The following is a 20,912-nucleotide window of genomic DNA, read 5'->3' as shown; positions in this document are numbered from 1 at the left end:
CACTGCCTGGGTGGAGAGGGAGATTTAATGTTTGCACCATCTGGTTTGGTCCTGAAAGGACGGAAGAAAGCACGTCCGTCTATCTGTGGGATTTATCTCACGTCTTTCTGTACAATAAGCTTCTTTCGCATGACATACAGTGGAGCGTTAGAATCGGAAGATTTGAACTGACGCTGAAGATGTTATCGCGAAAGGAAGCTTTTTGAAGTTGAAGCGCATCTGCTTAAAGAAAGACCCTGACTTTAAACCGGTGTCTATCATCACATCAGCTTTGGCACAAAAAGCGCAGCCTAAACGCAGATTGAAAACATTAGTGCATCACATGCTCTTTTATTTAATCTAGCAACACAGCACTGACCACATGTTACAAAAGATGTTTAAATAAATCTGCAAATCTGGAATTTAATGAGGTAAAAGCAAAGTTATCAAAGGCACATTTCTCCAGGGTTATTATCCTAATTTCCACGTTTTATGCTCGACAAAACATTGTTGTACTTGTAGCGGAGTAAAAGCAGACAAAAAGAATGGCTTTCCTCAGGAAAGCTGCTCTACGTATACACACACATTAAATTATACAATTTTAGTATGCTAATAAACATGTCAATCGTAGTTTTACAGGTTCCAGATACACTTTATCTTCTTGCCACATGTACCATTAGTAAATACTCGACAGTAGATTCTGTTGTTATAAGCTGGAAGTTATGAAACATGTGTTCGCACGGATCACTTGGTGGAATCATTAATTTCATGCTTCATATCCAACTCGAACTCCTTTTTCTCAAAGCTGCATTGATGAGAAACAGAAACAAGCTGGATTCTGAGGCTGTGTCATGTTGATGTCTGTGGAAAATACCTTGGATGTAACTTGTCTTAATGATCTGCTCTTTGTCTTAAGGTAAGAGGTTAGAGTACTGACAGGACCAGGCTTGACGTTTTATAATGTCCTCTACGGTTAGAAATAAGATTCGGTAATATGACCTTCAACCTTATTCTTTGCGAGTCCTGTACATGTGGGACACCAGCTTAATATAAGCATTTACATATTTGTGAATACGGAAGGATCACGACATCATTACACTCAGGAATATACTGTATATCTCTACACATTACTTGTTGTATATGCAAATGTGTGTTTTCTCCCCCCCGGCGCACACAGCTGTATTGTTATATATCACTAATTAAATGCATCTGACTTAATGTCCTTGTTTTTCATATTGAGCAGCGGTAAGGTGATCACTCACAATCTGAACCTTGGCAGGAATAAGTTGTTTCTCAGCCAAAAACAAAGGCAAATGTATCTGAGTCCAGAATGTAATCCAATAATAACCTCACATCTTGAACCCTAAAAATAATCACACTCTGTCAAGACAGCTAACGTGTAATTGCCAGCAAATACTGCAAGTGACCCTCATAACGACCAAGCACTTGCATTTCAAGGTCATCATAAAACGGAGCTTGTTTTATACGTAATACAGACAGAAGTTCAGTATACACTGTACAGTACAAAAGACAACTTCATCTCACTTTGGATATTGTATACAGGTGGGATAACAAAAACAATACTAAAAACACAATATATAATACAATCGTAAGATTTATGCACTGCGTTCTGTGAGCAACATTTGAATAAAAAAGCTGCATCTCTCATCTGTCTCCATCCAGATTAGTTCTGTCCTGCAGTTGAGGAGTCAGCGCTGCTCTGTGATAGCTGCTTTCCATTCACAAGAGTTCAAGTCCTCCATACTATTACAACACAGGTCCCCGGGAACATTGTGGTTTCACATCATGCTTGAATTCTCATACAAGCTGACAATGTGCACCAAGTCCAGGCGTGAGATAACACACCTGGACGCATTTGTCCTTAAATAAGGTCAAGTTTGTGAAATCTGCTCGGGAACAGAAATCAGCTCAGGTGAGTCATGTCTTGCTCTGTCTTCCTCCCCATGGCTGCTTGTCAGTTCAATGAAGGGAAAAGTTTATGAGGCAACAGCAGCACAGGAACTGCAGTTTCTCTGGAGAGGAACCAGGCTGAATAAAAGATTCACTGGATGACTCCCATGACCTGCGAAATGAGATGAGACGAGAGGATAAAATAGGAAGCGTCCCTCTAATGTGCTACGTAGCCGTTTGGAAGTTGAAAGTTCGCAAGGTGGAAGGACTAGGAGAAGTCCAGCGGGCGGATCATCATGACGGTGGCTCGTAGCGAGTAGCTGGGGCCCTTGAAGTAGTGCCACTTGATACCGTTCAACTTCCCTATGTGTTGTCCTTGGGTGAAGTACATGCCGTTAAGATTGGAAGGGCCACAGGCATCAAACCACCAACCTGCATAGAGAGTTAGGACAAGGAAACATAGAAATATGAATTTGCACTTAAAATATAGAGTAAGGTGACATAGTATGCATGTGTTCTCACGGTATTGATAAAGTCACCTCAGCTGTGTCCTTGGTAAAGGTTGAATGTTTCCCATGGCCTCTCTCACACAGCCATGGCAATGGTTCAGACGCCATTTCACCGCTATCTGCTCAATGTGTTACTGTCACTGGGTTCATATGCATGCCAGTACCTGTTGCTGAACACTTTGGGTACCTCTTTCTATTTAAAGCAAAGAGTGCATGAGCCTCAGCTCCAGCACTGTGAATGGCATGGGAAACTTTTATTCTGCTCCCGAGGTGACACGCTTCATAATTTCCCTCATGCACATCTGGTATTTAGAGAAAAGGTAGATGTGCTTGGACTTTATGTAATGTTATAATTCAAGCAACACACTGGTGCCTCATCTCTTTTTAGCATTGATTTTAAAACATTATGGCTAGTTTATTAGGGTTTTAATGGTTTAGCGCCTCCATACTTTGTCAACAGTCTTTTCTCTATTGTCCTACCCACTGCCTTGGGTCATTGAAGACTACAGCACTAGATTTACAGTATTTCAGAGTAATTCTACCCATTATTCTACACTGCTGTGTATTTAAAGGACTCCTGTGGAAGAACCTACGGCGGCCACTAAAAACACAGCCCGTCCGCACCAGAAAAACGGTCGTAGGTCATCTCTACAAATAGGTTACATGACCCATAGTTATGTTTTTTGTAAGGCGATGACCTCTTGAGGCTGCAGTAATTATGACAGGAGCAAAGGTGGAAGTTGGATGACGTACTGTAGTATAAAGAGCCAGAAAGTCCACATATGGATGAAGGTGGGGTGGATGGATGGGTCAAACAAACGGGACTTTCACCGGGAGGCCATCGTTTGTATAACATCACGTACCTAACAGCCTAAACCCAGGGAAACTGTGACAGACTCACACCATTAACCATGTGAGGACGGAGGTCTGGTTCAACATACTCCAAAGCAAACTGCAACTGTTTCACAATATGAACCACATGACGACGAAGGTCTAGTAGGAGGAAGGAGGAAGTCGTTTTGTTGTTCTGGGAGCCATTGACAATTGACCTACTCAGTCTTTTAGGTATTTTTATATGAATTTGTCTTTTTCTGAGCTAATGTAGAAACATGGCGGTACAACACCCCATGGACGAGGCTCCCTCTGCACCTGATTATACATTTATGAAAACATCATCATTATAGTCAATTTCAGCCAGTAGATCCTCCTAAATCCTTCACACTGAACCTTTAACATAATTTTTTGTGTAAGTGTTGTAAAGAGATTTACTGAACATAGCATCTAGTCCATCCCAGTAATCTGCCCAGTCTTATATCTGAGCGAGTCAACACAGCTGCTCTGATACAGTCAGATATAGAACATATGCGAGGAATGGCATGTGTCACTCACACAGTGACAAATGGCAGCGCTGCTCCTCTCTCCTGTCAGACCTGAATACCACCACGACTTACAGTATGACATTTCACAAGACCTGTCTGTAATCAGGAGCAAAGAGTTGCCCTTGTTGCTGGCATGCGTCACACATATGAATTTCACATTGATTGCTGCTTCATCATAAGACATGTGCACAATATAGCACGGAGACTGGTGGACACCTCCTTACATTTCCACAGCTGCGTATAATTTCATGAGGAATGGTCCTCGAGCTGGGAAGCTGCAGTCAGTATTTATAAATTAAAAATGGACTGAATTATTATGGTTAATGTAAAAGGAGTCGCTTGTAGTGACAAACCTACTGGAAAACTATTAACCAACTCTGCAGGTTCCCTCAGCTCTACGGGGCATTTTAACATCTTTAAGCTCATTGTTTTGGTTGTAGGGCCAGCAATTTTAATGTTCTGGTGCACCCCCATTCGCTTTCATCAGCTTCCAGTTACAGCATGTGGCTGCTTTAAAGGAATAAGCTCTAAAAAAAGCCATCATGTGCAACCTGCCAGGCACCAAACGAGAAAGTCAGTGGCTAGCTGATGAACACAGTGCAGCATTTAGCAGCTAGGGAGTCAGATATTTCCCTTGGGGGTTGGTGGAGAGGAAAATTGAGCTAAAATGAGTATTGGACTTACATTTGCCAGATAGCTACCTGCCGGATGTGTAAATAAGCAATAAGGTTGCCATGTCAACTTAAAAGGAGATAATATGTCTGTATTGTTGTAGTTTCCACTGCTCCCAAGTGGATGAAAAAACATTAATGCAGCTTTGAATAGGACATTCAATGACTGTGAGCCACTTGATCACAAAAAAAGAGGCCGCGGTTTACACGACATGTGCAGGAAATTACTTATGACACGAGACAATATTAGAATGAAAAGACAGTTGACAGCGCCAGTAGAAAGAGCTGCTGGTAATGTCCTGTAGGGTTTGAGAATCGCATGTCACAAAGTGCGTATTGTGCAACCCGCTGTTTTATTTCATTGAGAAAGTGTTTTTCCTTCTTAAACCACAAAGCTGAATACAGCAACGCGTCCTACTTGCCATCCCTCACTTGTTGATAAACCACAGACCGCACAACCGCCGTCACACACATAAACATTCAGCATGCACAGCAGCAATCCCTCGGGATTTATGATCAGTATACTCTGTTTCCAGCCCGGAGAGTTTTACTGACTTGTAAAAACAGTGGGGATGTCTTCTTTTGAAAAAAGTCTCAGCTAGTGCAGTTTGTTCTCGTGATAGAGGGATCCCCTCTTCCTCCTACTGTCAGTGCCTTACCCCTACTGTATGATCTGGTGCTGGGTAACTATATACATTACCGTATGTGTGTGTCCGCATTATATCCTCCCCCGTGTTCTGGACACGACATGCTGCATTTTCCCTCATAAATGTAGCAGAGAAGTATTTTCCTCTTGTACACTCCAGACACTTACATCATTTGATGTCAGCCCTGCTCTTATAAACGCAGGGAATAAATGATATAGTGTACATACAATAAGCGAGCACAGTGCTGGGTTCAGACCAGCCTTGACTACATGTTGTCATGCCTCCCCTCTGCGGCTGGCCATAGGCAGGCTATGAATCAAGCAGAGCTGGGGTGTTGATCAGCGATCAGATGCCAGTTCTCTTTAACCCATTGCATTCACAATGACCTAAGAGGTAATGCTGATCTTAAATCTGCACTTAGAAATGCTTGATTAGTACCAGGTCAGGACTCCGCTGGAACAGAGCTGCCATGAGGTGACAGCGAGGGTCAATGGGCTCCACTTACACAGCAGGAGAAGCAGAGTCATTTTAAATCTCTCTGACACTTGGTGCCGCGCCCAGGGATTTTTATAATGTGCTCGTTTCCAACCACAGCACAACTGGGAGGGGATGCAGAATGTGGCCTAATAGGTGCAGATAGATGTATAAGTGGCCACGTTAGCCTATTGCATGTCTTGCAAGAGCAGGTTAGGATCATAATGACCTGAACTAATGACTGGGCAATGAACATTGAGGGGTTGGTCATACAGCCAATCAGAGAAAATGGCCTTTGGAATTCTTACATCATGCTGTTGTTTTCTCATAAACGCAATTCTGTATTGTGTCGCTGGTGCCAAATACGGACGAATATTAAAGGATCATTCTGATTTATTACATCTTGGGCGTTTTTTTTTTGGTTTTACCCATGATTTCTGTTGGTAATAATAACATTGCAACCCCCGAGTTAGCTGATGAGATCTGAGAACAAGAAGATGTTGATGAAAAGAAGTCTGATGTGGCATGAAACACAAGAACTTCAATGATCAGACAGGTTTTACACAAACCTTCAGGCTAACTAAACTTATTTGGAGGAGAAAAGGAAAGAAAACGATATGTTTATATTAACAGTGGATCAAATGACTATGTGTCATGTTAAAGCACGCGTTGGTCGTAACAAACCCACAGGGAATATCACCTGACTCTGTGGGACATTTTTAGCATATGTTAGCTCATTGTTTTTGTTTTAAAAACCGCAAATTTACAGTCCTCAGCGTCGTTTCCAGCAGCAACAGGCAGCTGATTTTGGTGAAAAAAGCTCTCATAGACAGACAGACAGACAAAGTTAGCGACTAGCTGCTGAACATAGCGGAGCATTTAGCAGCTAAGAGCCAGATAATTCCCTGAGGAGTTGATGGAGACCAAAACCAGAGCTAAAAAGAGAGTGAATATTGGACTTGTATTCATCAGGTGGCCAGAAACGCTAATCCAAATGAATGCTAATTTTGCTTTATGTTGTGTCTGCATCCTTTGCACATAAGCGACTGTTTGCTAACACATTTGTCTACTTTAGAAGGTGCATATGCAAATGTTGTGTTTACAGCCTGATTTGCTGCCTCCAAGTGGCCAAAAAATAAATCAAATCAGGGTGAATTGTCTTAAAAATCCACCACAGTTTAAGGGACAAAGTTGAGCAATGAAGGATTACCAGCTACATTTTAGGTTTACCAGCAGATGAAGTCATTTAGATAATTTGGCTGTCTTGTTTACAACAGTCTGACTTTCTGACCAATGATGTTGCTTGCTGTGTTGATCTTTAATATAACGATCTTGCCATGTTCCCTCATCTCAGCAATTATTTAGGTGAATACAGCGTTTCATAAACAATAGAAATTATGGTCAAAACTACATAAATGATACTCTGAAAATATGACATTATAAGAATCACTCTTACACCAGGAAGTCATGGTCTCTGGTTCCATCATTAATTATGATTATCCTCATTGTAATGCACTGTTTGGCTGCACTTACCACCAGTGAGCATGAGGGCGCACTTGCACATGCAGTTGTCATTGTCCATGTCCTTGGTGCTGAAGTCTGCTCCGTGGATTACTAGACTGCTCTGTCTGCCTGCAGTCCCACTGTGGCTTTTCAGGAACAGCCTGAAACACATCAGGAGGAGGAAGAGTAGGGAGTCAGGACATGGAAACACATCAGGAGGAGGAAGGGGGTTGGGGAGTGTAAGCAATAAAGACAGCAAGAAGACATAACATGCAGCAAGAAATGTCTCCTGAGAGATATTTATTTTTTGTTGTGATTGAGTACATGTAGAACACCTGGAACAACATTAACACAGTGGAGGGAATAAAAAATAAAGAACCAAAGACAGACAGAAAGAAGTACAGAGGCGAGAGGGAGAGAGAGGAAGAGGAGAGAGAGTGCAGTGTAAGGAATGTCTGGGAATCACATTTCCATCTGCAGGACCACACTACGTTAATTTACACCACAACAACAGGCTAAATCATTAAATACTGACCTGTAACAGCTATATACAGTAAAAGAGCAATACGCAGTCTGTTTAACATATCATCCATTCAGCGCTGGACAGGTATTTCCCCTCGTCTTGTGTTTAAATACACAGTTCCTACTGTTCTTTGTCTTGACGCCACACACCTTTCACGAAACCACAAGTATTCCCACTGCCAGCACACATATACAGGACATTAACGCCCAGTTTAAAGGATTTGACATTTGAAAAGCATGCAAGAAGGCTGCAGGCATGCAGTAACTGTAGAGTGCAAACTGAACATGTTGAATGTAAAACAACCATCACTGGTACGAGATCCAGGCTGGATGCAAAAGGGTGAGATTTGTTGTGTGTGGGAATTAAGTGTTGTATCTGTAGTGGCTGTGACTTGCAACAATATAAAGCGTGTGGTGTATCCGCACTGCATTTTTGTTAACAGTTGCATCTTTTACCGAGAAATGATCAAGAACTGCTACAAAATTCATAGTTACCAAGTTGTTCCTGAATAACTCATAAGTAATATGTGATACCTACTTATACTATCTATTTATAAAAAGTCACACAGTATTCGTCTGAAACAAACAGCTGCTGAGCATCACCTGGCAATAATCCATCCAATATAAGAGGCGATGAGATAATTAGTATAAAAATGTCCTGTCATCTTTTCACTCTGAGGATTATTACCACAAACAGCGTGTCTGCGGGAGAGATAAACCATCACTCCCACGCTGCGTTCCTTCAGACACTCGCTGCTCAACACACAAATCGAAAACTAATATGCAGCTTGGACGCAGATTTCTTCAGGGTGTGTCTCACTGTGAAGTCACTCGTGGTGTGAATGGGAATTGCTGCATGCGGATCTGACAGTTCCTTCATCCCTTTGACAGCTCAAATATCACCATCCGAGTGCGCCTTGCCCTAATCCACCGCATCAAACGCTTTTTCTCTTAATGTCTTTGTTTCTCTCACGCTCTCTTAGTTCCACTTCCTCCCAACAGAAGAGATTGCACATCCAAAGAGCAGGGCCGCAGCACCATGCCAGTGAGGTCTCTGTTATTAAGTATGGTTCACTCTCACTGAAAGCAATTTCCTGAGTTCATTTCTGGACAACAGGGGACCACGGGCGTGTACTGAACCTTGCACCCAGCTCGGGTTTTCCGATGAGAAAGTAACAAATACAAAAACAATATTTTATGTTTTCAGGAGATGTTGAACACTCTGTATGCACCTCCAGCCTTAGTGCAGCTCTGAGGCATCAGGTTGAAAACCTCAAAGAAAGAGACTAGTAGACTCCCCAGGAAAGAAAGTCATTTAACGGGAAAGACTCCTGTATTTGGACAGCTGTGTAAATGGCTGCAGTGTGAGTGCAGGTCACAGTGGGGAATTCACAAAGCCACTAAACCAATACGAGTAATCCTACAATGCAAGGGTGAGTCATGTGTATAATCAGTGGCACCAAATGACCACTGGACATGGCAGGTTTGGATAACAGCCTGCGAGTACATTATCAGTGTGCAGGTTCCTGCGAGCAGTGCGTCATTGTGACACATGCTGAAGTATTAACTGATGGCTACAATTCAACAGATGTCTTTGGAGATATTTTCCAGTAAAGAGTAAACTCACATCCCAAAGTGCTTCTTAACTTAGTGGTAGCATGACTCCCATCAGCTAATTCCTGGTTCTGAGGACTAAAACATGCAGTGTCAAGGATGAGGTCTGCTACTGCTCTGATAGAGAACAGACTTTGCCGCACATCTACTCTCCATTTTCCAAAGCTCTTACAAGCTCTGCCGCGCTGACGAATCGCCAAAGCACATCATCAAGAGGGATTTTCAGCATGACGCTTTGACAGGCTGCTTTAAATAGTCAGCGGCTGTGTTTACCGGCTTCGCTGCTTATTGACGAGACCAACAATCCCCAACTCATCTGACATCTGCAGTCTTTCCTGTCAGGATCCATTATGCACTCAAATGCTAAGTGGGGTAATCCAAAGATGGGCCAAGTAATGAACTCAAGAGGAAGAGATGCTTTTCCCAAAGCCTGTTTCTAAAAATGAGAGACAGAAACACACACATAGAGATTGACAGAGAGATGGCGTCTAGTAATTCATGCTAATGAAATGTATTAGACATCTGCTCAGCCTGATCTGGGACAGGCAAATGCAAGCTAATCTGATTGTTCCTGTTAAAGTAACTTAGTAATGCAATTGGTCAAGGCTCATTAGCAACCAAAATATTGAGTTGTGAGTGGAATAATTTGGTTTTACTCAATATCACCTCTGGGGAGGGAGGTTGATGTCCCGCCATCTAATTCTTCTAATATCCACTGGGGATATTTGGAAAGTCGAAGTAGCAACAGTGCATGTCATCATTCAGGAGTCATTTCACCCAGATTGCAAAAAACATATTTTCCCATTAAGCCCCGGTGGTACCTTCTCATGCAGATAGTGTTTGGTTTCTTTCCAAAGCTTTTGAGACATCTGAGCAGAAACTTCTACTGATCACAACAACCAGCCAAGTTAACTTAAACTTCATTGAGTCACTAAAGAAAGACAGCTAACAGAGCTAGCCCCCCTCCTGAATGATGAACACAACTCTCAGTCTGAGTTTGGAATCACACACTAAAGCACTATTCATACAAAACATGGTGTCATGGTGCATAGAACAGCATAACCAAAGCCTAAGATAGCACTAGTAGCATTAGTATGTGATTTTGAACCACTTCATAGCGGCACTCAGCAGGTGTTGAAGCAACATGAGTGAAAAGCAACTTCCACTTGGAAAGTGGAAGCTAGTTAGCTTAGCTTGCTAACTTCTATTTTGCTTTGGAAATAGCATGATCATCCCACGTGCTGCATGTTGTAAAGGGACAGATAGCAGTTGATAACTAACACTGTGTGAAAAAGGACAGAAAAACCTCATGTAAAGATGTCATTTACAAGATGTGCTCCTGTAAGTAGGCCACCACAGATATTGTTAGCATGTCTCTGGCTAATAGATGTCAGCCAACTGCTGCCATGGTAAATGCCAACCAAGTGGCCTGTAGCTTACGCACTGTTTCCACAAGTATGTCCAAAAACTGTTTCATACTCTTCTGAAAAACGGAAAAAATCAACAATAGATGCAGCATAATTTTAGTTTATGTTTCCAAAAAACAAAAAAAAAATCAAGAATTCCGTTTGCGTTTGAGAGAGCGATGGCAGTATCCAGGTCAATAACAATACACAAACCTTGCATCAGTAGAAAATCATTCCCAATTAAAACTGCTCACATCAAAAGTTGCTAACGACACTTACAGTAACTGGGACGCTGTTTCTGAAAATGTTTTCAGAGTGTTTAGCGCCACAAATGAACTTCCACGCATTTGTATTGGAGGCGGCTACAAAAGTTTCCAATGGAGATACATCAAAACATGGGCAAATAAAACCAAAACTATTTGCATGACTAAATACTGCTCGGTTATGAGGAGAGAAAATGGGGTGAACCGACACCTTAAAGCTTTGACGCAGATTCAGTTTCACTCATAATGAGTCTGTGCTCTGGAGTATAACAGCTACAAACTGTGTACGTGGGAAATGAGTCGTAGAAGGTGAAGGTGAGGCATCAGATGACTGCGATATGTTTATCTGAGAGCACCGCCGAGTAAAACTAGGTTACCAGGATTGACATTTTATCACACTGTATCTTAAAAACAGTGTTATCTAACTTTATTTAAACATGCACTTCCTAGAGGATTCATACTTTTTTGCTCCATTATCTAACATGCATATTACAAAAAACTTTTGAGTTGAAATATGTGAAAAGACAAGAGTTTTGTTAGACCTGCTGAAGCCTGTCAGAGCTGTTGTCCCTAGAAAGCGCCTTCACAAGCCGAGCTAGTATATATCAGCCTTCGTGTTTGTAAAAATGAACTTAATTTAAAATAGAGAGATCACAGAGGACTCCTTGGAGGTGCTCCTCCTAAACATGTGCCCCTTTCTCCCCACACACAGGAGGAGATGTGTTGGATTACAGCAGGCTGGGCTTGGCATTTGGCCTCACATTTGCTAACATGTCGCCTGTTTGCAGTCTTACTTTTTATCTGACACTTCCCATTTCACAATGCACCGTGTTACTGCGAACAGAGGATATTGCTGTCATACAGTAACTTTATGAAAGAATTCCTCTGGAGGGGTTAGGGAAAGGCCATAAAACAATGTGTCCAATGGAATCTGTGTTACCCTGTGCAAAGTTCAAGTGATTCTTTGAAGAGCACGGCAGAAATCAAATACTGAAATGGTGTAAACGATCACTATAACGTTTCTAGAGGCTCAAATGAAAGTTGTTTTGTTTTTTTTTTAAGAAATATGCCACTTTTCATCTTCTGACTGACACAGCCGAGCTTAGCCTGCTGGTTTTTCTTTCATCTCCGTACATGAAGGCGACAACCCAGTCAGCTGAGGGTCCAGCACGTGCTGTTACACACCTGGCAGTCATTAGCCCCCTGAACTGCAGTCTGATTGGCCCATTGCAGAGGTTAATCACCCTGACCAATTGTTCGGGACCTGCTATTAGACGGCAGAGGTGTCTGGCTGCCTGAGACCTGCTTGACTGCTCTTTTGCCACTGGGTGTCATGTATCTCCACTGAGACACATACACACTGATGCAAACAGTATGTACAGATATATACATAGGTTAGCTATAGTGCACATAGATCGCTAATATAATGTTTTCTGCAGGAAAGTTACTGGCTATGGCTAATTCAAATGAATAGCTCTGTCTGCTTCTTTAAGTCTCACATCCATTAAAAGGCATTTTAAGACCAGACAAAGACCTGAAACTCACTCTGCAATGTTAACATATAATTCTGCAAGTTGCTTTTAGTGCTAATGACCATTCAGGTTATTATTTTTGGAACACTTTCCTTCGAACACCGCTTGAAATTGACATTTTTGTCCAGTTGAGCATGACAACGAATTCTGGACTTGGACATTTGGCACAGCAACTTCAACTTAGTAGCTTTTTCCACAGCTTTCAGCTGCATCATAGGACGTCATCCGCAGATGGAGTTTTGTTTAGTTGCCACAGAGATGGTTGATATGTGAGTTCAGTAGCTGATATGATTGCATCCATATCACTTTAAGTCAACAGATCCAGCTCCATGACAACTGAGCAAACTCCATCTGATGAAGGCCATGTGGTATGTTTGAATGGTCTAGTAGGTGGACCATAATTTACTTTGATTCTTTGATTATGGATAAACTTTAAAATACACAACATATCGTTGATCTCTAACAAGTCCTGGTACTGATCCTCATTTGTTCTGTCCTATACGAGTGTTGTAGCCTATAGCTCTGCTGCTTTGTCTCTGTGTCATTGAAAACTGTGGAACCTGATGCTTCCAGGGATGAGGTTCAAGTAGACATAGCTTGAGATATCCAAGATTATCTCAGTGTGAGTCTTGGAAAATAGAGGGGTCACCATGTTCTGGAGCCCATATCTCTGCCAATTTCTTTCCTAAATCCTCACATGAAAAACATCTAAACGAGATCTGTCTGATTCCATGGGGAAATCTGGCCATTTCCATATGGAGAAATCACTGGATTTAAGAACTTGGCTGTCCGAACAAAGAAGGATATTGAATAAAGATGTAATGGCTCGTTCGAAAATAAACATTAAGTCTTTTCTTCCAGCAGGGAGGCTTTGAAAGTACATACGAAACATTTTTTCTGGTTAACCTCAACTTGTGTCCGTGCATATATTTAACTGCTGTGAATGTACACCTCAGACAGTTTTGGACGTTATGGTTCTCTCTGGTGCCCAGGGTACTTCACTACGTCTTAACATGCATTAGGGTTAACGGTGCATTAACCGCACTCAGACATTATACATTCCTATCTATAGTTCAGTAAAGGACTTTGGGGATATGCTGTGTCAACCATAAATGAAATGTGAATTTTGTAAATATCTGCTTATTCTGAATTTGATGCAGCAACACATTTCAAACAAGTCAGGACAGGAGCAGCAAAACACCTGTTTGGAACATTCTACAGGTAAACTGGTTGATTGGTAACAGGTGATAGTATCGTGATTGGGTATGAAAGGAGCATCCTGGAAAGGCTCAGTCGTTCACAAGAGAGGATGGAGCGAGGTTCACCACTTTGTGAACACATGATTGGATAAAGGATGTTACTACATGGGCTCAGGAACACTTCGTAAAACCGTTGTCAGTAAACACAGTTTGTTTGCAAATGATTGATTTCTGTTTTAATTGACATTTTACACAGCGTCTACCTGCCGCCAACTATACCATGTTTTAATGAATTCAGCACTATTCAGTATATATTACCCACATTTATTCTACAGCTCTTAAGCGGACCTATAAGTAAGCCACTCGAGGGCTTGCCAACATTCAGGAGGTTTACATGCACTTACTTTGAACATTTTTAAATTGCCATTTTTGTCAAATACATCTTTATGCAGACAATACTGCTTTATTCTTGATGCTTCTGTTCAGTTAGCCATAGAGAAATTACACCTGTCCCTTAATGCACCACAAGAAGCTCTGCTGCCATCACTCTTAACATGCCACTTTGAGGTTTGTTACTGGAAAGAATTAACAATACACCAGTACACTGAATAAGTTCAGTTGGTCTTTCCTAGCTGAGTGACATAATAATCCTCAGTATTTATTTATCTACAAAGGCTGTGTCAAAAAACTTCAACACGGAAAAAGTTACAAAGCCAGCTATAAATCGAAACACTCCTCTCTAACTTCAAGACCATTCTCAAGAATCACTGTTTATCTGCATGAAACTGTTTACCTAAGCTGGCATTGTGTATCATTCGTTTCAGTTTGTGGCTCTTTCTTTTCTTGTTACGTAATTTCGTTTTGTGCAACGTGCAATTTTCTTCATTCTGTGCCATCATTTTCCCTCTGACTCAGCACTATTTTTCTTTTATTCATTCCATCTGTACTTTCTCTAATTAGCCTCTTTTTTATGTCTTTTTGCTATTTTGCTTTCTGTGTCATACAGGTTGACGTTTACTTTACCCCGTCTATTCATATTGATATGTAGCACAAAGTCCATTTTTGCAGTAAAGAAACTTTGATAAATGAGGGTGATTAACTGCATGTGTTGATCTGATGGCTATCGTTACAACAATATTTGCAGGTCGTCAAATTATATTCTTATTATTTTTCTTTCTGCAACCCATGCTGTATCAAAGCAACCAAATTAGCTATGATGATAGGGGACTTTTCTGTTGTTTGCAAAGACAGTAACCTCTGCAATTATGGTGACCCCACTCACAATGAGGCAAAAACTGAAAGAGCTCATTTCACAACATTATGAGGTTGTGGTTCAGTGGGAACCTTCTTGCTCTGGTCAACCCAGATTTACCCCTCACAGTGTTCCTCCATAAGATTTGTTCGTTCAACATTAAATCAACATGTTGATGTCAGCTTACACTGTGCAGATGTAGCCAGTGACTCGATTTCTTCTTTTATTTGACTGCTATTGCATTGATGCAGCCTTTTGATCTGCCCCTAGTCTAACGCTTTACTACTAAGGGCATCGTTTCTGCAAAGACCAATGCATGGTAGATACCATGCATGACAGACAGTTATCTTTTTCTGCTCATAGTTAAGCCAAAAATGTTGCATATTTGCCATTATCCTTTAATCTGCACTTTATTTTCTGTATTAATGTCATAAAATAGAGAAAAATGCCCATCACAATTTTACAAAGACCAAATTGAGATATATATTTCTTAGTCTTTCTTAGCAACAGTCCAAACCCAAAGATATTCAGTTAACTATCAGAGAAGGAAACCAGCAGACATTCAGATTTGAGAAGCTGGAACCACCTTAAACAGCTGATTCAGAAATAAAGCGATACACCAAATTTGCCTCATTTTCTCTATTCTAAAAACAACATTTTTGGTAAAAGCTTGGAGCTTTAAGCTGTTGAACTTAACAATGTTGATTCAGCTGTGTTAACAAGCTGTACTCAGTCACCTTATCAGTTATGATTCATGGAAGCGAACTCTCTGAGGACAGGGTTGCCTTCTTAAAAAAAAGATCGTCAGCACAAGCAAAAACTCAACAGTCTAATGGCATTGACTAACCCCAGCAACATTAAACTGGGGTAAAAAGGATGTTAATTGATCGTTATATGGGATAGTAAGCAAACACACCCATCATAGCCATGGATATGTCTCTATTATTGCATTCTCTGTTCTTAACTACCACTGTTCCACTGTGAGACACTGACATCGCAGAGCTATAAAAACCTAAAGAGTCTCAAAGGGTTTCCAGTCTCACAATTTCAATAAAAACATCAAACAAATGGAACCTGAAAGTAGTGAAATGACACCTTAGTGTTTCATTCAGAACAAGGTTATTGTTAACGATGAACTGATTTAAGGGTCGTACTATGCTGGAGAAAGACAACAAGAGTTAGATGACTGAATAAAAATGAAAGTCAGGTCCAAACTTTGAGCGCCGGTAATAAATATGACATTTATTCCATGTATATGATTTCATTTCTAAAGAATTAGGACCCTACGGTATATTTCACAGAGGAATAATTGCACACCTCCCTCTCTCTCTCACTGCATGTTGAGTAATTTCCATTTCACAGGAAGTATATTTACAGTATATACGCACGAAACCAAGAAGCTGGCAGCAAGACAGACATTTTCTGGCTGGTAAAGCTCAGTATTGTGTATGATAAACGGTGAGTTGTGTGCTTGTGTTGTTGGATACATATTATCCACTTATTCTACCTGGTGACCAAGTGGTGCTTTTCTGCTCATGACCTTGTTTATGTGCTCTGGTTTTTAAAGTGTATGAAACAGAGAGGGAGAAACAGGCACACTGACTGTACCATATGAGGCCTTTATAAATGTTTGTCTGACTCACACTGACGCAGACTTTATTCCAGTAACCCACCATGGATGACAGAAAATAATCCAAAACCAACTAAAAGACAGGACATATCACTTACAGCTATCTCTTCTGTTTCAGAGCAGCAAATGCAATTTGGAGAACATGTCGCCGATTGTTTGACGTTTAAAAGCAGGGAGGTGCCAAAGCAGAAAAACAGAGGACGTGGCAGCGTCGGTTTGTTTGGGACCAGGCCATCTGGTTTGTTTTGGCCCGTGTTTCAGAGAAGCAATGTGTGATTATCATACCGCAACTATTTTTCAAGAACAAATCTATTTATAGAGATCTGTGTGTTGAGCCTGTGTCCAAAACAGGCTAGAATGGTCGAGGATGTCCTTTGCCTGCTTCAGCGGGCACAAATATAATTGTTTGCCCAAATCGAAAGAACAAAAAGGTCAAGTGTAGGATGTTTGAAATATGTGTGAAACCCAGGAAAGGATGATATAGAAGCAAGCATAAATGTATGTGTGTTGTTAGTTAGTTGCGGGAAGCTAAATTTGCTTAACATTTTGATAAACTCTGTTCTCTTAGATTCGCACGTGGTTTGAGGTTTGATACCCAGCCCTACCGACACACAGGCCTGCACTCCACATATCTGTGTGCCAGGCTGACAAGCTTGAAGAGCTGCATTCAAACCAAAGCCTTAAAGACTAAAGGTAACCAGAGATGGAGTTTCTCTCGGTCCTCAAGTTGCGGTCAAACAAAACCTCAACTTTATGTTAAATTCAAAACAAAAAACAACTTGATCTCCTCTGCCTGATTGAAATCCATTTCCCCAGTTCTCAGCGAAAACCACAGAGGCCACTGCAGGTACAAGCTCCTCAAAACGGAAACCTCGTAAAGTGAAACCCCTCTCATCGCAAGACAATTCTGAAGATTAGATATGGCATCGCGCCTAACGGCCCCCCGCTGCAGGGACACACTTGAAACTTGTAATCTTTTCTGGAGCTTAGGTGCAAGGAATGGAAGGGCTGAGGTAAAGGCTTTTAAGCCACAGAATCTAATTCCTTATTTCGTCATTCAAAGCTGAACACAAGACATTTCGCAACTAAAGGGACTTCTTATCAGAGGGAACCAGCCATCCAGTGAAAGCTGCAGAATTGAAGATGTCAGACCTTCTCCTCTGAAGCCAGCAATTGCCTGGAACTCAGTGGAATTTGCAGTAGTTTTCCACATCTGAGAGGGCCAAGCATCTGCCATAGTTTGAGGCCTGTTATCATTAACCCCCTCAAAAGAAAACAGAAACCTTCGCCCCCACAACACACAAGGACAAAGCGTCAATCACAGGGAAGTTTGTAATGAGGAGACGATGACAGGCGATACATTTGGTTTGGAAGGAATTTGCAATGAGAAAAACTTTGCCACAGACTTACATAACAGGATCGACACGATTGAAGTGTCCGGGGAGCTCACAGTTACAGTTGTTGACACTTTTGCACATTTTGTCTTTCCATTGAAGTGTCATTACCTTATATAATTTCATTCCTCCTTCCATCCTTTCTTTAGGTGACATACGCTCAAGACAGTTTCACAGTCTTCTGATATGCAACGATCAGCCACCTCACACAGATCAAACGGAACAAATATGCTCCTATTTTAATCAACGCAGGCGTCTACACAAGCCTGGTACCGGCTCACATTTATTCGCACTATGGGCGTGTAACCACGACCTGAGGCAGATTCCCTCCTGTTTTACGCTGCACAGCGATTGTGTGTTGAGCTCTCGACAGAAACCTAAACTCAATACCGTGTGTGAATGCATCCTGTGCAGCTTCTTCTGCTGCTTTTACTTCAATGTCTGCAGCTGCGCTAGCAGTTCTGTGAGGCTGCAGTTGTCTTAGGCACAGCAGTGCTTTGAGCAAAATGCCAAAATCATCATGCTAATGTGGTCACAATGTTTGCTTGCAGTGTGATGTTTAATGTGGTTGTTTAGTGTATTCACATGCTAACATTTGCTAATTAGCAATAAAGTACAGCTGAGGCTGATAAAGGTCATTAGCTATGCAGATATTTGGTCATACATCAAAGTGCTGGACAAGTAAAGTTTAGGGATAACCAAAGTTATTATAATTAATCCAGACAGGATGTGAATGTTTGTACCAAATGTCATGGTAAATTCATCCAATAGTAGTTGAGATATCACAGTCTGGACCTCAGAGGTGGAGACTGACCAACATTGCCATCAGTCGAGCCATGCTGCTACTAGTGTGGCTAAGGATAATTTGTTCTGTTGCAGATTCATTCATTTATTCATATTTCAAAGTAGTGTCTGTATTACTTTAACACATGGTGCAAATGAGGCTGGAGTTCAAACCGCTACTGATTCCTGCAAAAACAGATCCAGTCCTGAGGATACTGACCCGCCGCGCTGAAAGGCTGTCTGTGTGTTCCTCGTCTGAAAAAACAGTTATCCCCCTCTTTGTCTACATGTAGCAATATGAGCACTTTCACCTGTAGTTTTGTTTCTCACTGCCGATTTGGAAGCGGTCATAAAGTGAGAAGGCCTGGTGTCCGTCCCAGTCTGTCAGCTCTACACGGAGGGCGTACTGCCTCTGGCTGGTCAGCTGGTAAACATACTCGTTCCCCAACCAGTGCTCTGCAGACACGCTCCCAAAGCCCTGCAAGGACGGAGGAGAAACAGGAATGATGCTGAAAATCCTTTTTATAAATCACAGACAAGAGATTATTATTGTCATTGCTATGGCCTCTCTTTTCCTAGAATGATAAAATCTCAGCACTAGAGGATTGTGGAATGGGTGGAAAGGAATTTTCTAATTTGTTTATTGATTTATTTTTTGTCAATCAGAAATTAGATCAGAACAAACTGTCCCTTATAATGAATAATGTGGTTGTTTATCCAGCAGTAGAAGCAGTAGATTTTTTTTTATTCGTAGCCTTCGAGTCTCATTTCTCCAGACATCAGTGAAAAAGCTACACACATTACTCATTTTGTACATTAACATATTTTATGCAGGTTTTTAAAGCATGCTTTTTGGCTTGATCCTGCACGTGGATAGACTTACCTACCTATAAAAGTCTCTAAATTGGTACCAGCTGAAATAGACACACACCTTTTTCCATTTGTCTTCCACTCAAGTCACACATGTTAAACTCATTATTACTTAAAGACTCCTCTCCCAAAATATATACAGCATGCACGGACTCTCCTTCAAACAACTGCAAAAGCTTGTATTTGATTTGATCAGGGAGGCTCCCGGTTACAGGCAAAGTGCTTCTGACAGCAGCAATATCACAAAGCAGGATGACATTACAGCTCTGACAGGATAGTCTGGACCGCTCCATTAAAGACTGGGAAGGAGGGGGGTAGAGTGGGCCAGGGAGGCAAAGTCAGGGAGAAGTCTGTGTTTGTGCTGAGCGTGTGTGGTGATGAGAAATGGGAAGGAGGGAAAGTAAATATGGGGCATTCCTCTGGCCTTAGGCATGTCCTGCCGAGTGGGTGGAAGAGAAAGTGACTGGGGCCCATTGCTGCTTTCGCTCCTTTTTTCTCCTTTTTCTCTGCATTTGATCTCACTCCTGATGAGATGTTCCCTCCTGACTGGCTTTCAGCTTGATCCAATGCCTCCTACTGTGACCGCGGTTTATCTCAAGAACCCTGGCCGGAGAAAAGGCTTGGAGTCGAGCTCTGTTGACAGTTTTCCTTTGTATATTTCCGGTGTTTCGTGATCCTTCACACGCAAACCTGATCTACATCACTCAGCTCAGAAAAGATGAGGAGATGGTTAGTCATATTGTTGGACTGAGCGCTCGGTTTGCATTTCAGTTACACTTGCTAAAATCGCTTTGTCTGGGGGAAAAAGTAATTGTAAAGGTTGAGCGCTGTAAATCTCAGGAACTGTTGCGCATTAGAGAGATAAGATAGAATTACACTGAGTGTCCAATACTAGAAGAGAAAGCCCAACCTTTTTTGTCTGACATGCCCTTACAACTGTATAAGATAGCTGATATCAGCACCAGTTCCATGTATTCATGGAAGCACTGTAAGTGTATAGAATTGAACAGCATTAATTCTAAAACAGTGACTACAGTTACAGTAATTGTTTCATTCAATTTAATTTTGAGTAGGTTAGCTAAGTATGCAAAATTCATAGCCTGCTACTTGGAAACTGAAACTGTTTTTTAAACTGTTATTGTTATCCATTACTTTTTGCTCCCAGTTTCACCTCTTTATCCATTACTTTTAGCTCTTAATTTCACCTGTTTATCCCTTACTTTGAGCCAATTTCTTCGATTATAAGTCATTTTACTTGTTTAGCTATCTTTTTAGCTAATGACTTCAACTGTTGATCCAATACTTTTAGCAAACCAGTTAAATTGTTTGGCCATTACTTTTAGCTAACTATTTCAACTGCTTATTCATGCCTTT

At 41.4% G+C, this 20,912-nt stretch overlaps 1 protein-coding gene across 2 annotated transcripts in view; it reads right to left on the bottom strand.

The window, feature by feature from the left end:
• Nucleotides 1-319: 319 nt before the first annotated feature.
• angpt1 (angiopoietin 1) overlaps nucleotides 320-20,912 on the bottom strand; it is a 56,879-nt gene continuing 36,286 nt past the window's right edge. For both annotated transcript variants that reach the window (XM_041955112.1, XM_041955113.1), the window contains exons 7-9: nucleotides 18,980-19,146; nucleotides 7,104-7,234; nucleotides 320-2,322 (exon numbers count right to left, since the gene is read on the bottom strand). In XM_041955112.1, coding sequence (XP_041811046.1) covers nucleotides 2,159-2,322; nucleotides 7,104-7,234; nucleotides 18,980-19,146 — 462 coding nt within the window. In that variant the 3' untranslated portion in view covers nucleotides 320-2,158. The remainder of the gene's footprint in view (nucleotides 2,323-7,103; nucleotides 7,235-18,979; nucleotides 19,147-20,912) is intronic.

Source organism: Chelmon rostratus, chromosome 16, assembly GCF_017976325.1.
Source record: "Chelmon rostratus isolate fCheRos1 chromosome 16, fCheRos1.pri, whole genome shotgun sequence".
Lineage (NCBI taxonomy): Eukaryota > Metazoa > Chordata > Actinopteri > Chaetodontiformes > Chaetodontidae > Chelmon > Chelmon rostratus.
Note: the sequence above shows the minus strand (reverse complement) of the source record. Positions and strands in the feature narration are given on the sequence as shown.